Source organism: Galeopterus variegatus, unplaced genomic scaffold, assembly GCF_000696425.1.
Source record: "Galeopterus variegatus unplaced genomic scaffold, G_variegatus-3.0.2 Scaffold7314, whole genome shotgun sequence".
Lineage (NCBI taxonomy): Eukaryota > Metazoa > Chordata > Mammalia > Dermoptera > Cynocephalidae > Galeopterus > Galeopterus variegatus.
Genome location: NW_007733425.1, coordinates 70,559 through 85,903, shown reverse-complemented (window position 1 = coordinate 85,903; position 15,345 = coordinate 70,559). Strand labels below are relative to the sequence as shown.

Below are 15,345 nucleotides of genomic sequence, written 5' to 3'. Positions count from 1 at the left end.
TGCTCCCGCGCCTCGCTCAGCCAGTGAGCGGGAACTGGTCTGTATGTGGGATCCGAACCCTCGGGTGGGAGCGCCGCCGCGCTTCGCAAGCGGCGCACTATCCAGTGCGCCACCGGGCCGGCCCCCACAGCATTCTTTCAACTGAGAAAGTTCTTATTGATTTTTACCTGTCATATTTCAAGGTTTACTTAACTGCTTATCTTTCATGAACCTTAGACTAATTCCTACAGCTGACTTTGATCTCTTCCTCTTCTGAATTCCTATAACACATTGTGCCTCTAATTTCACTCATCCCATGCTATCTTGTATTATAATTATTACACAGTGTCCTTTCCCCTATACTAGACTATAATATCTTTTGGGGCTGGGCATTCAGTTTTATTCAATTTTATTCGCCTACCATGTAACATGGTAAGTACATACCCCATTTTATAAATGAAGAAACAGTCTCAGAGAGGGTAAGTAATCTTCCCAAGCATTATATCAAGAATTGAACCCAGATTTGTCTGACCCAGTAGGGTATTTTCTTTCCACTCAATTATGATGCTGCCTTCTGTTAACTTAATTTATGAGTAGTTACTTCTGAATACCATTATTAATCTAGGCATAGAATAGAAATAGAAACATGTTGGAGAAGTAATTACTGCTTATGAAAAGCTCTGTTTTGTAAATGTTTTCTTGAACTACAGATTAATGCAGGTATTAGACTTGCATACAGTGTGATCACTTTTTTTCTTTTCCTTGTGTTGTGGGATCTTGAGTTCCCTGTCTGTCTTACTAGTTAAATGTTCCCCTTCTGTTGAACTACAGATTAATGCAGGTATTAGACTTGCATACAGTGTGATCACTTTTTTTCTTTTCCTTGTGTTGTGGGATCTTGAGTTCCCTGTCTGTCTTACTAGTTAAATGTTCCCCTTCTGTGATTCCCAAAACATTCTTGCTGCCCCCAGGTGACAAGATGCAAAATAGCAGTAATAAACAATTTAGTCATTATTCACTAACAAATAGGAAAATACTGACTAAATAAAATAGAGTTTCTCATGTTAAATATTCTTTTACCTAACTAGTATCCGTATGTAACATCCATGAAGCAAAATGCCTGTTCATCAGCATTTAAACTCCTCTAAACTGTTGTTACAATGACATGCTGCATTTGTTAGCAATCTAAATATATCCCAATAGTATACTAAGTTCCAAAGAATCTTTATAAGGTAGCAGTTTCCTTGAAATCATAAAATCAAGTGGAATATTGAATTTTACTAATATTTTAGTGGAAGCTAAATTTCTATTTATTTATTTAGTGTACCAAATAAATAATTTCTATTATTATGTCTATTATATGGAAAAGAAGCTTGAGAATAATAATTGCCAGTTGAAATTACTTCAGCATACATATGGACCACCCATTCCACAATCTAGCCTATGTATTTTCATTGGAGGGGATACTGCCCCAAAGGAGTGAAAATTGGTTCTTGTGGAGTAAAAACATCTTAGATATCATAATACATAAACAGATATACAGTATATCTGTACTATTAAATCCTCTTGGTGAGGAGAGGTAATCAGGAAAAAAATGTTTTAAAAAGGCTATTTTAGGGAGGCAATAATGAAAAAAAGGTTGAGAAACACTGACTTAGTCTTTAGTATCCATTATCTTCTCAAGTCAACCATTATTTATATTATACTCCAGCAAACTATTTCAGTGGCCATTCTGGCCCTTCTTTCCTAGAATTGTCCCACTTACAATATAAATTAGTTTGTTAATTTCTGGACGCAGTTTCTTCTCAGCCCCTTTTTTCACTCACTCTCTCCTCTGACCTCATCCAAACCTTTGGACTACTGACATCTTTCTCTTAACTTTTTACTATTGCCTCCATCCTGTATTGCTTCCTTTTCTATCCAGCTTAGACCATGTTGCCATTCACTTCTTGATGTCCTACAATCCCTGACCCTTGTCTTTCTACCATATATATTCTACAAACTCCTAATCTTGGATGAATCTAGCGCTTTATTCTATATCCAGGCTACTGAACAGTGCTAGCAAAAAATCATGCAATTGTGTGGAATGGGCCACTGCTTGTGTTTCTAATTTTGTTTCCCTCCCTCATACCCCCACAGTAGTTCCCCCACCCACCCTTAACCTTGCTTCCTCCTTCTCCTAGAAAATTGATGTTAACAAATATAAGCTTTCTAATTCCTAAACTCTGTGAGTCTAACTATATCTGTATCTACTTTTTATACTGTTTCCTTCAAGTTCAAAGAAAAAGTAGCATTTTCCTATTCAGGACTAGCCTCTCCACTGTTTTTAATCCTATTCCTTCCTTCCAGTACTTTACTCCAGTTTATTTTTTGTGTTCCCTGTGTTTTCAACCTCTTCCTCTCTGGCTGTCTTTCCTTTGTAACCAAGCTGTCTGCATCTATTCTCACTTATGAAATCATGAAAGTTTTAGAATAGGGTCTTAGAACATAGTTGCTTAGAAAATGCTTTTTCCCCAAATGAGTGAACATAGACTAGATTTGAGTAAATTTAATTAGTGTATGCATTTACATCTTAAGCAAACATAGGTAAGTAGCCTAGTAACAGCAATTTAGATGAAAGTTGGCTTTCCCTCAAGTTCTTAATCCAACAGTTATCTCTTCAGTCAGTGTTATTGATTCAGACCTCAATTTTATCCATTTTTAAAAGGCTTCCACAGACCTTGTAGCTATCTTTCACCCAGTATCTGTCATCATCAATAGTTAAATATTTACTTCTGCTTCTAGTTATGGCATACTAGGTAATCAGACCAGTCCTCCCATTAGGAAAAGTTAGACTTGTTAGACAAAACATAATACACAGCTGCCTAAAGACACTAGAGAGCTAACAAAATAGCAAAAGTGGCAAGGCAAGGATCCAAAGAAGAGGAGTCGTAGGAATGTGAGCCTGATGTTTAGGTGTGCTTTTTCCTCTGGGGATTTATGTTGATTTAGGAGGACCTGGCTGAGAGACCAGGAAGCTATGGGGATCAAAGTCATAGAGCTTGGTGTCCCAGGGATCACTAAAGTAGGTGAAACATTCTTGCTTTGGCTTGGAATCTCTAAAGGCTACCATTGTGGAGTAAGGAAGAACCTGTTGTAGGTTCTTTCAGAGACGGTAGCTTAGCTTTTATTCATCTCAGTCCTGTAAATTGGATTGGGTACTCCTAGAATATGGTATTCCCAGAGTGCTAGTGCTCACAGATTCCAGGTAGAAGCAAGCATAAATCATCCCTGGGAGGAGGTGACATTACCCTAAACCTTAAATTATTTCTACAAATAATTTTGTAAATATGAAGTTAGGCATACAAGCAAAAATAAGTAGATACACAAGGAAATGCCTACAAAAACAATAGACATTAGAAACAGACACACACAAAGGCTGCAAATATTGGTGTTGTCAGATATAGCCTTTAAAATAATAATACTTACTACATTCAAGGAGATAAATACAAGGTTTAGAATATTGGCAGATAACTTGACTTTTTTTTTGGAGAACCAAATGAAAATTCTAGGAATGAAAGATAATGGATGAATTTAATAGCAGATTAGATGTAACTAAAGAGGGAAATAGTGACCTGGAATAAGTCAGAAGAAACTATCCAAAATGAAGTATGGAAAGACAAAAACATGTAAAATCCAGGGAAGGGTATGAGACACAGAGTATACGGTGAAAAGGCCTAATGTGTATCTAATTTTATTGGATTCTCAGGAGAAGAAAGAGAGGATGTGAAGAAACAATATTTAAAGAGCTAATAGGCTAAGAATTTTCCAAAATAATGAAAGATACCAATTTACAGATTTAAGAATCCCAACAAATACCAACCAATATAAAGAAAACAAAAGTCACTTCTACACACATTAATGGTAAAACTTCAAAAGCCAAAGCCAAAGGGAAAAATATTAAAAGTATTCTAATGTCCCTTCATTGTCTGGGAATAGAGTAAAAGTACCACTTGTTTTCCGCTTTGAACAGGAGGCCCTAGCCAGCACAGAAGGCAAGAAAAAGATATCGTTAGGTCAGCAAGACAAAGGGATTAAAGGACTCTGAGCCAAACATTTGCCACACCAGGAGTTTATTTCCAGCAAACCTAGAAGGGAGACTGAAAGATCAGTTCTGCCCCCATACAGACTAGTAGAGGTTTTATAGGGTTTGAACTAGGGGAAGGGGTTTGGATGGAGAGTATGTTTTGAGAAGGGGTTGGGTAAACTACTCTGAGCATTCAGCACTTTGTAATGGTTCTGCAGTTTTCCTGTTTTGTACAGGATTCTGTTTTGCACAATATCCGATTTTTCTCCGAAAGCACTTACATGAAGGGGAGGCAGGAAAGGAAGCGGTTAACATGGCTGTGCTTATGCTAAGCTGATTGTGAGGCCTAATAGATATGAAAGATATAAAGATTGAAAAGAAAGAAAACTTACATTATTCATAGATTTTATACATAAAAAATACAAAAGTAAAGTACAGATCATTGGTTAGAATCCATAAGTGAGTTTCATAAGGTTACTACTGGATACAAGGTCAGTGTACATAAATCAATTCCATGTTTGTATGCCAGCAACAAATGATTAGAAAAATGAAAGTTAAAATGACGTTTTAAAATACCTATAAATAAATTGTGTAAAGGATGTGCAAGACCTCTGTGCAAGAACGTCAGTTCTGTCCAAACTGATATATTAGATTCAGTTCAATCCCAGCCAGAATCCCAACATATTTGGAAATTGGGGGAAGAGATTTGAATAATCTGCTTTTAAAATTTATATGGAAATGTAGAGAACTAAGAGAAGCCAATAAACACCTGAAGAAAAACTAGGTAAGAGGATTTGCCCCATCAGAGATGAAGACCACAGCTTTAGTTATAGCATTTCAGTAATTAGGACAGTGGCAAAAGGATAGACTAATAGAATATAAGTGCAAAAACAGATCCAGTATAAATGAACTTTTGATTTTAAAAAGATGGCACTACTAAGAAAGTAAAGTCTTTTTCAATAAATGGTACTGGGACAATTGAATATCTATATAAAAAAATGAAGCAAGCCCATCCTTACACTGTAAGCAAAGTTAACTTCTGTTTATTAAAGGACAGCGTGAAGAGGGTGAACAGGCTGGAGATATTTACAGCATGTGTACCCAACGTGGGATCCATATCCAGAGTAATCAATAAGAAAAAGACAGATAATCCAATAGAAAAAAATTGCAAGAGATTTGAATAGGCGCATCTGAAAGAGCATATGCAAATGACTGATAATATATGAAGTGAAAAAGCCTCAGCCTTACGAGTGATCAGGAACATGCTGTGTAACTCCAAGAGAAATAAGAACTTATGTCCACACAAAAACTTGTATACAAATGTTCATAGCAACATGATTCATAATAACCAAAAAGTGGAAACAACCCAAATGCTGTCAGCTAATAAATGGATAAATAAAATAGGGTATATCTACTCAATGGAATATTATTTGGCAATAAAAAGAAATGAAATACTGATATATGCCACAAATGGATAAACCTTGAAAACCTTATGCTAAGTGAGAGAAACCAGACACAAAAGGCCACATGTTGTATGATTCCCCACTTATACGAAATGTCTAGAATAGGCATATCTGTAGAGACAAAATAGATTAGTAGTTGCCTAGAACTTGGGGTGTTGGGGGAGATGGAAAGTGACTGTTAAAGCGTATGGTGTTTTTTAGGGGGGTGATGAAAATGTTCTAAAATTGTAGTAGTGATTGCACAATTCTGTGACTATCCTACAGATCATTAGATATTATACTTTATTCTTTTTTTTAGTTTTATTTTATTTTTTAATTACTTTTTTATTTTTTTAATTGACACGTAATAATTGTACATATTTATGTGGTATAGAGATATATTTCAATACATGTATATAACGTGTGATGATCAAATCAGGGTAATTAGCATATCCATCATTGTAAAAATTTAGTTTGTGATAAGAGCATTTGAGCTCCTTTCTTCCAGCCATTTGAAAACATATAATAAATTATTGTTAATGATAAACACCTAGCACCACTTCAGACCATGAGAACTTATTTTTCCTATCTAGCTGTAACTTTGTATCCATTAAGTAACCCTCCCTATCCCTCTTCCCCCCCCCCCCCCCCCCCACCCTTCCCAGCCTCTAGTAACGACAATCCTCCTCTCTACTTACATAAACTCAGCTTTTTTTTTCTAGCTCTCACATGAGTGAGAACATGCAATATTTATCTTTCAGTGCCTGACTTATTTCACTTAATGTAATGCCTTCCAGGCTCATCCATGTTGCTGCAAATGACAGGATTTCATTCTTTTTCATGGCTGAGTAGTATTTCATTGTGTATATATATTGACATTTTCTTTATTAATTCATCTGTTGATGGACACCTACACTGATTCCATATCTTGGCTATTGTGAATAGTGCTGCAATAAACATGGGGGTGCAGATATCTCTTCAATATGCTCATTTCCTTTCCTTTGGATAAATGCCCAGTTGTGAGAATGCTAGATCACAGGATATTTCTATTTTTAGTTTTTTGAGAAACCTCCATACTGTTTTCCAAAATGGGTCTACTAATTTACATTCCCACCAACATTTTATGAGTTCCCTTTTCTCTGCATCCTCACCAGCATTTCTGTATTGTTTTTTGATAACAGCCATTCTAACCAGGGTAAGATTATATCTCACTGTGGTTTTGATTTGCATTTCCCTGAGAATTGGTGATATTGAGTATTTTTTTATATATACCTGTTGTCCATTTGTATGTCTTCATTTCAGAAATGTTTACTCAGGTCATTTGCCCATTTTTTAGTTGGATTATTTATTTTTTGGCTGTTAAGTTCCTTGTATATTCTGGATATCAATCCTTTGTTGGATGAATAGTTTGCAAATATTTTCTTCCATTCTGCAGGTTGCCTCTTTATTCTGATGATTATTTTCTTTGCTGTGCAGAAGGTTTATAGTTTGAGGTAGTCCCATTTGTCTGTTTTGTTGCCTGTGCTTTAGAATTCTTCTCCATAAAATTTTTGCCCAGACCAATTTCTTGGAGTGTTTCCCCTATGTTTTCTTCTAGTAGTTTTATACTTTCGGGTCTTACATTTAAGTCTTGAATCCATTTTGAGTTGATTTTAGTATATAGTGAGAGATAGGGCTCTGGTTTCATTCTTTCTGCATATAGATATCCAATTTTCCCAGTACCATTTATTGAAGAGGCTGTCCTTTCCTCAATGTATGTTTTTGGTGCCTTATAAAAGGTCATCTGGCTGTAGATATGTGGATTTATTTCTGGGTTCTCTATTCTGTTCCATTGGTCCATGTGTCTGAATACTAAAGTTTAAATGGGTAAATTGTACGGTATATGAATTATATCTCAATAAATCTGTTTTTAAAAAATGAGATAGTACTACTGCATACACACCAGATGGCTAACATTTCTTAAACTGACAATACAAAGTATCGGCAGGGATGTGGAGTGATGGTAATTCTCATATCCTGCTGATAGGAATATAATCAGTACTACCCTTTTGGAAACATGTTTGACATCAGTTCTTAAATTTGAACACATGCATACCTTATGATCTAGGATTTCCACTCCTAGGTATATATTCAACAGAAGAGATAAGTCCAGAAATGATCTTAGCAGCATTATTCATAATAGCCAAAACTTATAAACAACCCACAAGTCTATCAATAGTAGAATGGGTGAATAAATTGTGATGTAGTCATACAATATAATATAACATAGCAATGGAAATGAGTAGACTACATCTACACACAAAAGATGAATCTCACAAACATAATATTGAGTGAAAGTGCCATACACAATGCATACTACATGACTGCATTTTTATGAAATTCAAAAAACAGGTAAAACTAAGCTGTAGAGCTTAGGAGGGTGGTGCATGTTTAAGGAGGAAAATTATAAAGAAAGCAAGAAACAATTACCATAAAAATCAAGATAGTGATTGATGACTTTTGGAGGAAAGAAGGGTTGGTAATTGGGAAAGCTCAGGAGGGGAGCTTCTAGGTTGTCAGTGTTTTTTGTTTGTTTGTTTGTTTGTTTTAATCTGATGATGATTAGCATGTTTATTATGTGTTGATTCATTGTGATGCACATTATTTGTGTGTACTCTTCCATACCTGTTTCACAACAAAAAATCTTTAAGGAGTAATTAAATATTTAATACAGTACATGTCAGTGTACATACACATGCGTATGTGTTGAATCTAATCAACAGTTAGTAAATGCTTATTTTGTGAGGTTACTACGCTAAGGACTAATAATTCAGTTTCTCTTTCTCTTTGTAGGAATATGTTTATCCAGAAGCCAGAGACAGACAGTACTTACTATTTTTCCATAAAGGAGCCAAAAAGACACGTTTTGACTTAGAGAAATACAATCAACTCAAGGATGCAATTGCTCAGGTAAGTTTTGCAAAAATTAAAATAAACCCCAGCTCCATGCTATATGGCATCATTATTATTATTCTTTTTTTTTTTTCCTTTTTGTCTTTTTCGTGACCGGCAACAGATCGCAACCCTCAGTGTTGCGCCTGTACCGGACCTGGACCGGCAACGGGATCGCAACCCTCGGTGTTGCGCCCGCACCTTGCTCAGCCTGTGAGCAGTCGGTCTGTATGTGGGATCCGAACCCTCGGCGGGAGCGCCACCGCACTCCCAAGCGGCACACTGTGGCAGTGCGCCACCGGGCCAGCCCACATTATTATTATTCTTAATCATAGTACTTCAAATGGGTAAACTGAAAGGATGATTCAACCCTCTTCTTCCTGTGTAAATTATTCCTTGGTTGATAAAAAAGACTATTTTAGCCATGGACACCTTTCCAGAAAGTTTTATTACATAAACAGATGAAAAGATGGTGTGCCCTGTCTATCCTATTAACTTTAGCAATTGAAACTTCTGGAAGTTTTGCTTTTACTTTTTTTCATTTTGTTTCTTTAGAGTTGTCTATTTTTACTTTTCTCTCTTCTTTTTAATCTTTCTACAATAATTGACCTAAAGATTTTTCATCTAAACTATGTGGTAGCAATGGGGCAAAAGTAAAATCCAGGGCCGGCCCGGTGGCGCACTGGATAGTGCGCCACTTGGGAGCGTGGAGGCGCTCCCGCCGAGGGTTCGGATCCCATGGGGAGACCGGTTCCCGCTCACTGGTTGAGCGCGGTGCAGGCGCAGCACTGAGGGTTGCGATCCCGTTGCCAGTCCCCGGTATGGGCGCGACACCGAGGGTTGCGATCCCGTTACCGGTCAGTAAAAAAGACAAAAAAGGAAAAATAAATAAATAAATAAAAAGTAAAATCCAGGTAAGAGGCAAAGACTACTAGAAATCTTTGCCAGGCACAGGTCAGAGATTATTAAACTAGAAGATGCTTTTTAAAAATATTGATACATTTTATTTTTCATAAATCTACCTCTTAAATTTTCAGATGTGCTTTCCTCACTCTGATATCTTTGATTTTGGTGAATAAATCCTCATTCCTTTTCTCCATAGTCTTTGGCAAATTTAGGGATTTTTGAGCAATCTCTAGGAGCTCTTCCATTCTCTTTAATGTTCAGCTGCTCTTCTCTGGACCATCTCTGCCTTATCTGTCTTCTGTTGCTATGTGCAGTGTTTCTCAACTGGAGGCAGTGCATCAGAATCATGTCTGGAGCTATTAAAAATACAGATGCTTTAGCCCCACCCTAGGCTTGCTTATTAATCCACCTCCTCAGGGATGAGGTCCAAGCATGTATGAGTTTTGAAAGTGCTGAAGTTGATTGAACATAGCTGTTTTAAAATTCACTGGCTAAGCGAAAACCTTAAACAAATACTGAATGAATAAATAAAGTCTTGAGTAGTGTAAGTTCTGGCCCCAGGCAGAGGTTTGTGAAAGGGCTTCTCCCTTTAGACAACACCATGGATAGCACGTCTCAGATGCTCCCTACATTCTTAGGCCCCTGAGCCCTACCCTGTTGATAGCACTGTCTTTTCTGGAGTTTTGTTGACAGCTGAAACTGCCAAGGACAGACTTCCATTATTCTCCCTTTGTTTGTCCTATGTCTTGGGTTAAAGCCCTTTGTCTGAGACGCTCTTAGTTTGAGAGTAATCGAGATGATCTCTCTGACTCGAAATAATGGAAGACAGTTTCTTCTCTCAGTAGGCAGTAATGTCATTGAAATCTTCACTAGCCAGTTTTTCTCACCTTTTGTTTCTTTTTTAGGCAGAAATGGACCTTAAGAGACTGAGAGACCCATTACAAGTACATCTGCCACTCCGACAAATCGGTGAAAAAGATTGATCTGCAAAGAGCCTCTGAATCCCGGCAGAAAGGACACCTGTTTGCCTTTTTAACTGAAGCACTGCAGGTGGAAGCTGGGAACCATGTGGGGGTAGAGGGTTTTTACTTTTAATTATAAAAACAAAAGCAAAAAGGATCTTAGGGAAGAAAGAATGTTAAAATCTGAGTATCGGGCATTGTGGAATATAAGCTCAAAGGGCTTAGTGAATATTGTCTTAATCAAGCATCTCAATTTCTGGATGAAAATGATGCTGTTATATAGTTGAGAGATTCATAAAGAGAAAATGATGCTTGGGGTGTTCTTTTCCTGCATCTTCTTTGCAGGGTCAGCAAACCAGTAACACACCAGCACCCCACTCAGCGCTAATTTTTTTATTTGACTTTTCTTATTTTTGACATAGGAGTAAATAAATGCACCAGAAAAGCAAGTCCTCATGATAATTGGGTGGCAAACAGAGTCTGAGCACATATCATTAGCATTTGTTTTAATTTGGACTCAGTCTCTGCAAAGTTACCAGGAATCTCTCCCTTCTGTACCCCTTTTCTGACTACCTACCTATACCTGTTGGTTACACTAATTTTATCCATATGATAATTGGTTCCAACTTATGACTGTTTGATGATTGACACTTTTTAAATGTCTGTATATCTCAGTATTCTGGATGAGTTTCTAGAAATCACTGGCAACACTGCATGAGTTTTTTTGTTTTAGTTTGGTTTTTTGCTAATTAGTCTTTCAGAGGAGGAAAAATTTCCCTCCTTTATATACCTATCTCATTGATAATCCCTTCTCCCTCCATAACTCAAATCGGGGTGGGGCATTCAGCTAAATTACCAAATCAGGAAGATGTAAGGATTACAAATTGGCTAAAAATCATGGCTCTGTAGCCATTTCAGAACCAGAATGATTTCATTGCTGTTAATCCACTTGTGTGACAGCATTCCAGGCCACTCAGGTGGCACTACCTTTTCTGGAGGCTTTGTTCGTTCCGAAGGACAAACACTTCCAGCTGTCTTCGAGCCCTCGCACCTCCACCACTTTAGTCACTGTAAATCAAGTGTGTGGGTCTCAAAGGGTGCAATTTATCTTTATACAGGAATACATTTCTGTGGCTTTCTTCAGCCCTCCCTCTCCACCCTATTTTTTTCTTATCTTTAATTGAGAAAGAAGAATTAATCTTATACTCTATCAAAATATTTTCTACCATGTTTTCAGATGACATCTGCATTTGGAGAGTCAAAGAAATCTGTGTCTAATATCCTGTTTTTGACTACTGTGGGGCAGGATGGAAACGATGATGGGGCTTTGCCTCACTGCCGATTGGCTTTTTTCTTTCACATGATTCATCCCTCCTCATTGTGGCAAGGGTTTCACTCTTCTTCCTCCTTTGGGATCACTATGTATGAAAGGAAAAACGTTAAATGACAAACCCAGACTCCAGGTGCCTTGCAGAGGTCGAAGGCCAGCCAGGGCTGCTGCTGCTGCTGCCACCACCCCTTTCACTGGCATGACAGAATGAAAGGATGTATGTCTGCACCTCCTAGCCCCCCTCCCACTTCCTCCCGCCACCCCCCCCCAGTCGTTCAATCCCTCATTTATTTTTGTTGTGTGAATTATTTTTAAAACATTTATCCTGTTTGTGTGTAGGGTTTTTGAGAAGAAACAGCACAGTGCAATCAGCAAATCATTTTGGGGTGTGTGGGAGGTAAGGGAGGGAATACATGGAGAAAAGTCCTTTAAACAAATAGCAAAATATTGAACATGTGTAAAATCCTGTATCATTTATGAAATATGTATAAAAAGCAATGTATCTTCTGGAACAATAAATACTTATTCAATTTTTGAACTACAGCATCTCATTCTTTAAAACAAAACTGGGAGAAAGCTTATTTTGCTGAGATTCTTTTTTTTTTTTTTTTTTTTTTTTTTTTTTTTTTTTTTTTTGGTCTTTTGTCTTTTTTCTGTGTCCGGCAACGGATCGCAACCCTCAGTGTTGCCCCCGTACCGGACCGGGGACCGGCAACGGGATCGCAAGCCTCGGTGCTGCTCCCGCGCCTCGCTCAGCCAGTGAGCGGGAGCCGGTCTGTATGTGGGATCCGAACCCTCGGACGGGAGCGCCGCCGCGCTTCCCAAGCGGCGCACCATCCAGTGCGCCACCGGGCCGGCCCATTTTGCTGAGATTCTATGTGGAAAGCTTTTTACTTCTAAAGTTAGTTTTTAGAAAAATATCATTATCAACTGAAGCTTTGTTTCTAGAGCCTATTTCAAAAATAGGCATTTCACTACTTCTTCCTGAACCTAAGATGGTCAGTATTTTTCTAATGTTTCAGAGCCACCGAGAGGTTGACCCCTACAACCATAAACAAAGTTAGCAGCAGCACTGAGATTGATTGCTTATATCTTGATTGACAGGAAAAATCTCCATTATATCAGACCACTTTGATTGCCCAGTGTGGGCTCCTGAATTCCAAAAAGGTGTTCAAGGATGAACCCAAGATTAAATATTATTTTCGGAGTTAGTATCAAATTTACAGTGATCGCCAAATAGGAAAATACCACATGTTGCCAAATTTATCAAAGGCATGTCAGAAAGCATGTTTTAAATGTCTGATTGTTTTAGTGCAGTCTGAGGTGATATTCAAAGAGCCTCTTGTAGCTGTGGTCCTGCCTCTTGACAGCTTTCAGCAGACTAACACAGACAACCCTGGGACTCACCTAAGGTGTAAGAAGATGAGATTGGAAATGTTAAGCCATTGTTTTCAGTCAACAAATAACGTCTACATAGTCACATACTCTGTTAAGCTTTGCAGGGGTTTTTTTAAAGGAAAATAAAAACGTATGATTCCTGCCTCTAAGGAGCTTACAATTTAAAGTTTACTTTAAAGCGTAATGAGCTCAGCAAAAAAAAAAAAAAAAGGCAAAGGAGTTGAATAAACATTTCTCCAAAGAAAATATGCAAATGGTCAATAAACACACAAAAAGATGTTCGGCATCACTAATCATTAGGGAAATGCAAATCAAAACTACCATGAAATACCACTTCACACCTATTTGGGTGGCTGTTATCGAAATAAACTAGAACACGTGCTGGTGAGGATGTAACGAAATTGGAACCCTTTACACTGCTGGTTGTAAAGTAAAATAGTGTACCTCCTGTGGGAAAAAGTATGGGAATTTTTGTTAAACAGAATTACCGTATGATCTGGAAATTCTACTTCTGGATATATGTCCAAAATAATTGAAAGTAGGGACTCAGACATTTGTACATCCGTATTCATAGCATTATTCACCATAGTCAAAAGGTGGGAGCAGCTCACCCATCAATGCAGTTGATGGACACATGTCTATCAACAGATGAATGAGTAAACAAAATGTGATATCTCCATACAATGGACTATTCAGCTGTAAATGAAATCCCGACACACGCTATAATATGGATGAACCTCGAAGATATAAATAAGCTAAATGATAAGCCAGTCACAAAAAAGGACAGATACTTTATGATTCCGCTTATATGAGGTACCTAAAGTAGTCAAATTCATAGAAATATAAAGTAGAAATGGTGGTTGCAGGGGCTGGGGGAGGGGAGAATGGGGAGTTGCTTAATGCACACGGAGTTTCAGTTTAGGAAGACGGTTTCATTTTGGGAAGATGAAAAAGTTCTGGAGCTGAGTGGTGGTAATTGTTGCCCAGCAATGTTATTATGCTTAATGCTGCTAAAATGTACACTTAATGGTTAAAATGATAAGTTTTATATCAGTATATTTTGCTACAATAGAAGAAATAGAGAATTTTCATTAGAGATGGATAATGGATAGTGTTAAATCTATTACCAAATGTAGGTAATGCACTTTTGCTGAGGGAGCATACTTTTAGATGGAGAAAGTAGAAGGGTCCTCAGAGTATGGTCCCCAGAGCAGCTGCATGGCACCTCCTGGGAACCGTTAGAAATGCAGGTTCTCTTGTCCTCAATGAATCAGAAACTAGGTGTGGGGCCAGCAGTCTGTTTTACAAGCCCTCCTGATGATTCTGATGAAAACCCTCGATCCACCATTGTATTAGCCCGTTTCTGTTGTTTATAACAAAATATCTGGAACTGGGTGATTTATAAAGAAACCGAAATTTATTGCTTACAGTTTGGAGGCTGGAATACATTTGGTGAAGGCCTTGATAGTGGTGACAATTACAGCAGGTTATCACATCGTGATATGGTGGCGCAAAGAGAGGGACAGACTCTTCTTCATGCTCCCCTCTTAAAGCCCTCAGTACCACGCCTCTGACCACCATTACTAATCCATTCAGTATGGCGTGGTCCTACAGTCTAATCACATTTTTAAGACCCCACCTTTCAATTCTGTAATAGGAATTCCCACCCTGAACAGTTACAGTGGGGATTAAGTTTTGGGGGGACATGTTTTTCTGCATAGTGAAGGAAGCAATCAACAGAATGAAAAGACAATCTATAGAATGGGAGAACATATTTGCAAACTATACATTAACAGGATTAATACCCAGAATATACAAAGAACTCAAACAACTTCACAATAAAAAACCAAATAACCCAATTAAAAAAGGGCAAAGGAGCTGAACAGCCATTTTTCAAAGGAAGACATACAGATGGCCAACAGGTACTTGAAAACAGCTCAACATCACTAATCATCAGGGAAATGCAAATCAAAACCACACTGAGATATCAGCAAGTTAGACTGGCTATAATCAAAAAAGATTGAGAATAACAAATGCTGGTGAGCATGCAGAGAAAGGGGAACTCTTCCACACTGCTGGTGGGACTGTAGATTAGTAGAGCACTGTGGAAAACAGTATGGAGACTTCTCAAACTCCAGGTCTACCATATGATCCAGCAATCCCATTTCTGGGTGTATACCCAAAGGAACAGAAAACATGTCAAAGGGATACCTGCACTCCCAGGTTCATCGCAGCTCTATTACAATAGCTAAGGTATGGAACCAATGTAAATGTCCATTGATGGATGACTGGATAAGGAAAATATGGTATATATATATATATATATATATA

At 37.8% G+C, this 15,345-nt stretch overlaps 1 protein-coding gene across 1 annotated transcript in view; it reads left to right on the top strand.

Annotated features, from left to right (window-relative positions):
- The window catches only part of MCU (mitochondrial calcium uniporter), a 32,917-nt gene extending 20,763 nt beyond the window's left edge, over positions 1-12,154 (top strand). The window contains exons 6-7 of the mRNA XM_008591818.1: positions 8,320-8,436; positions 10,230-12,154. Of these exons, the coding sequence (XP_008590040.1) occupies positions 8,320-8,436; positions 10,230-10,307 (195 nt within the window). The 3' untranslated portion in view covers positions 10,308-12,154. The remainder of the gene's footprint in view (positions 1-8,319; positions 8,437-10,229) is intronic.
- Positions 12,155-15,345: the final 3,191 nt, after the last annotated feature.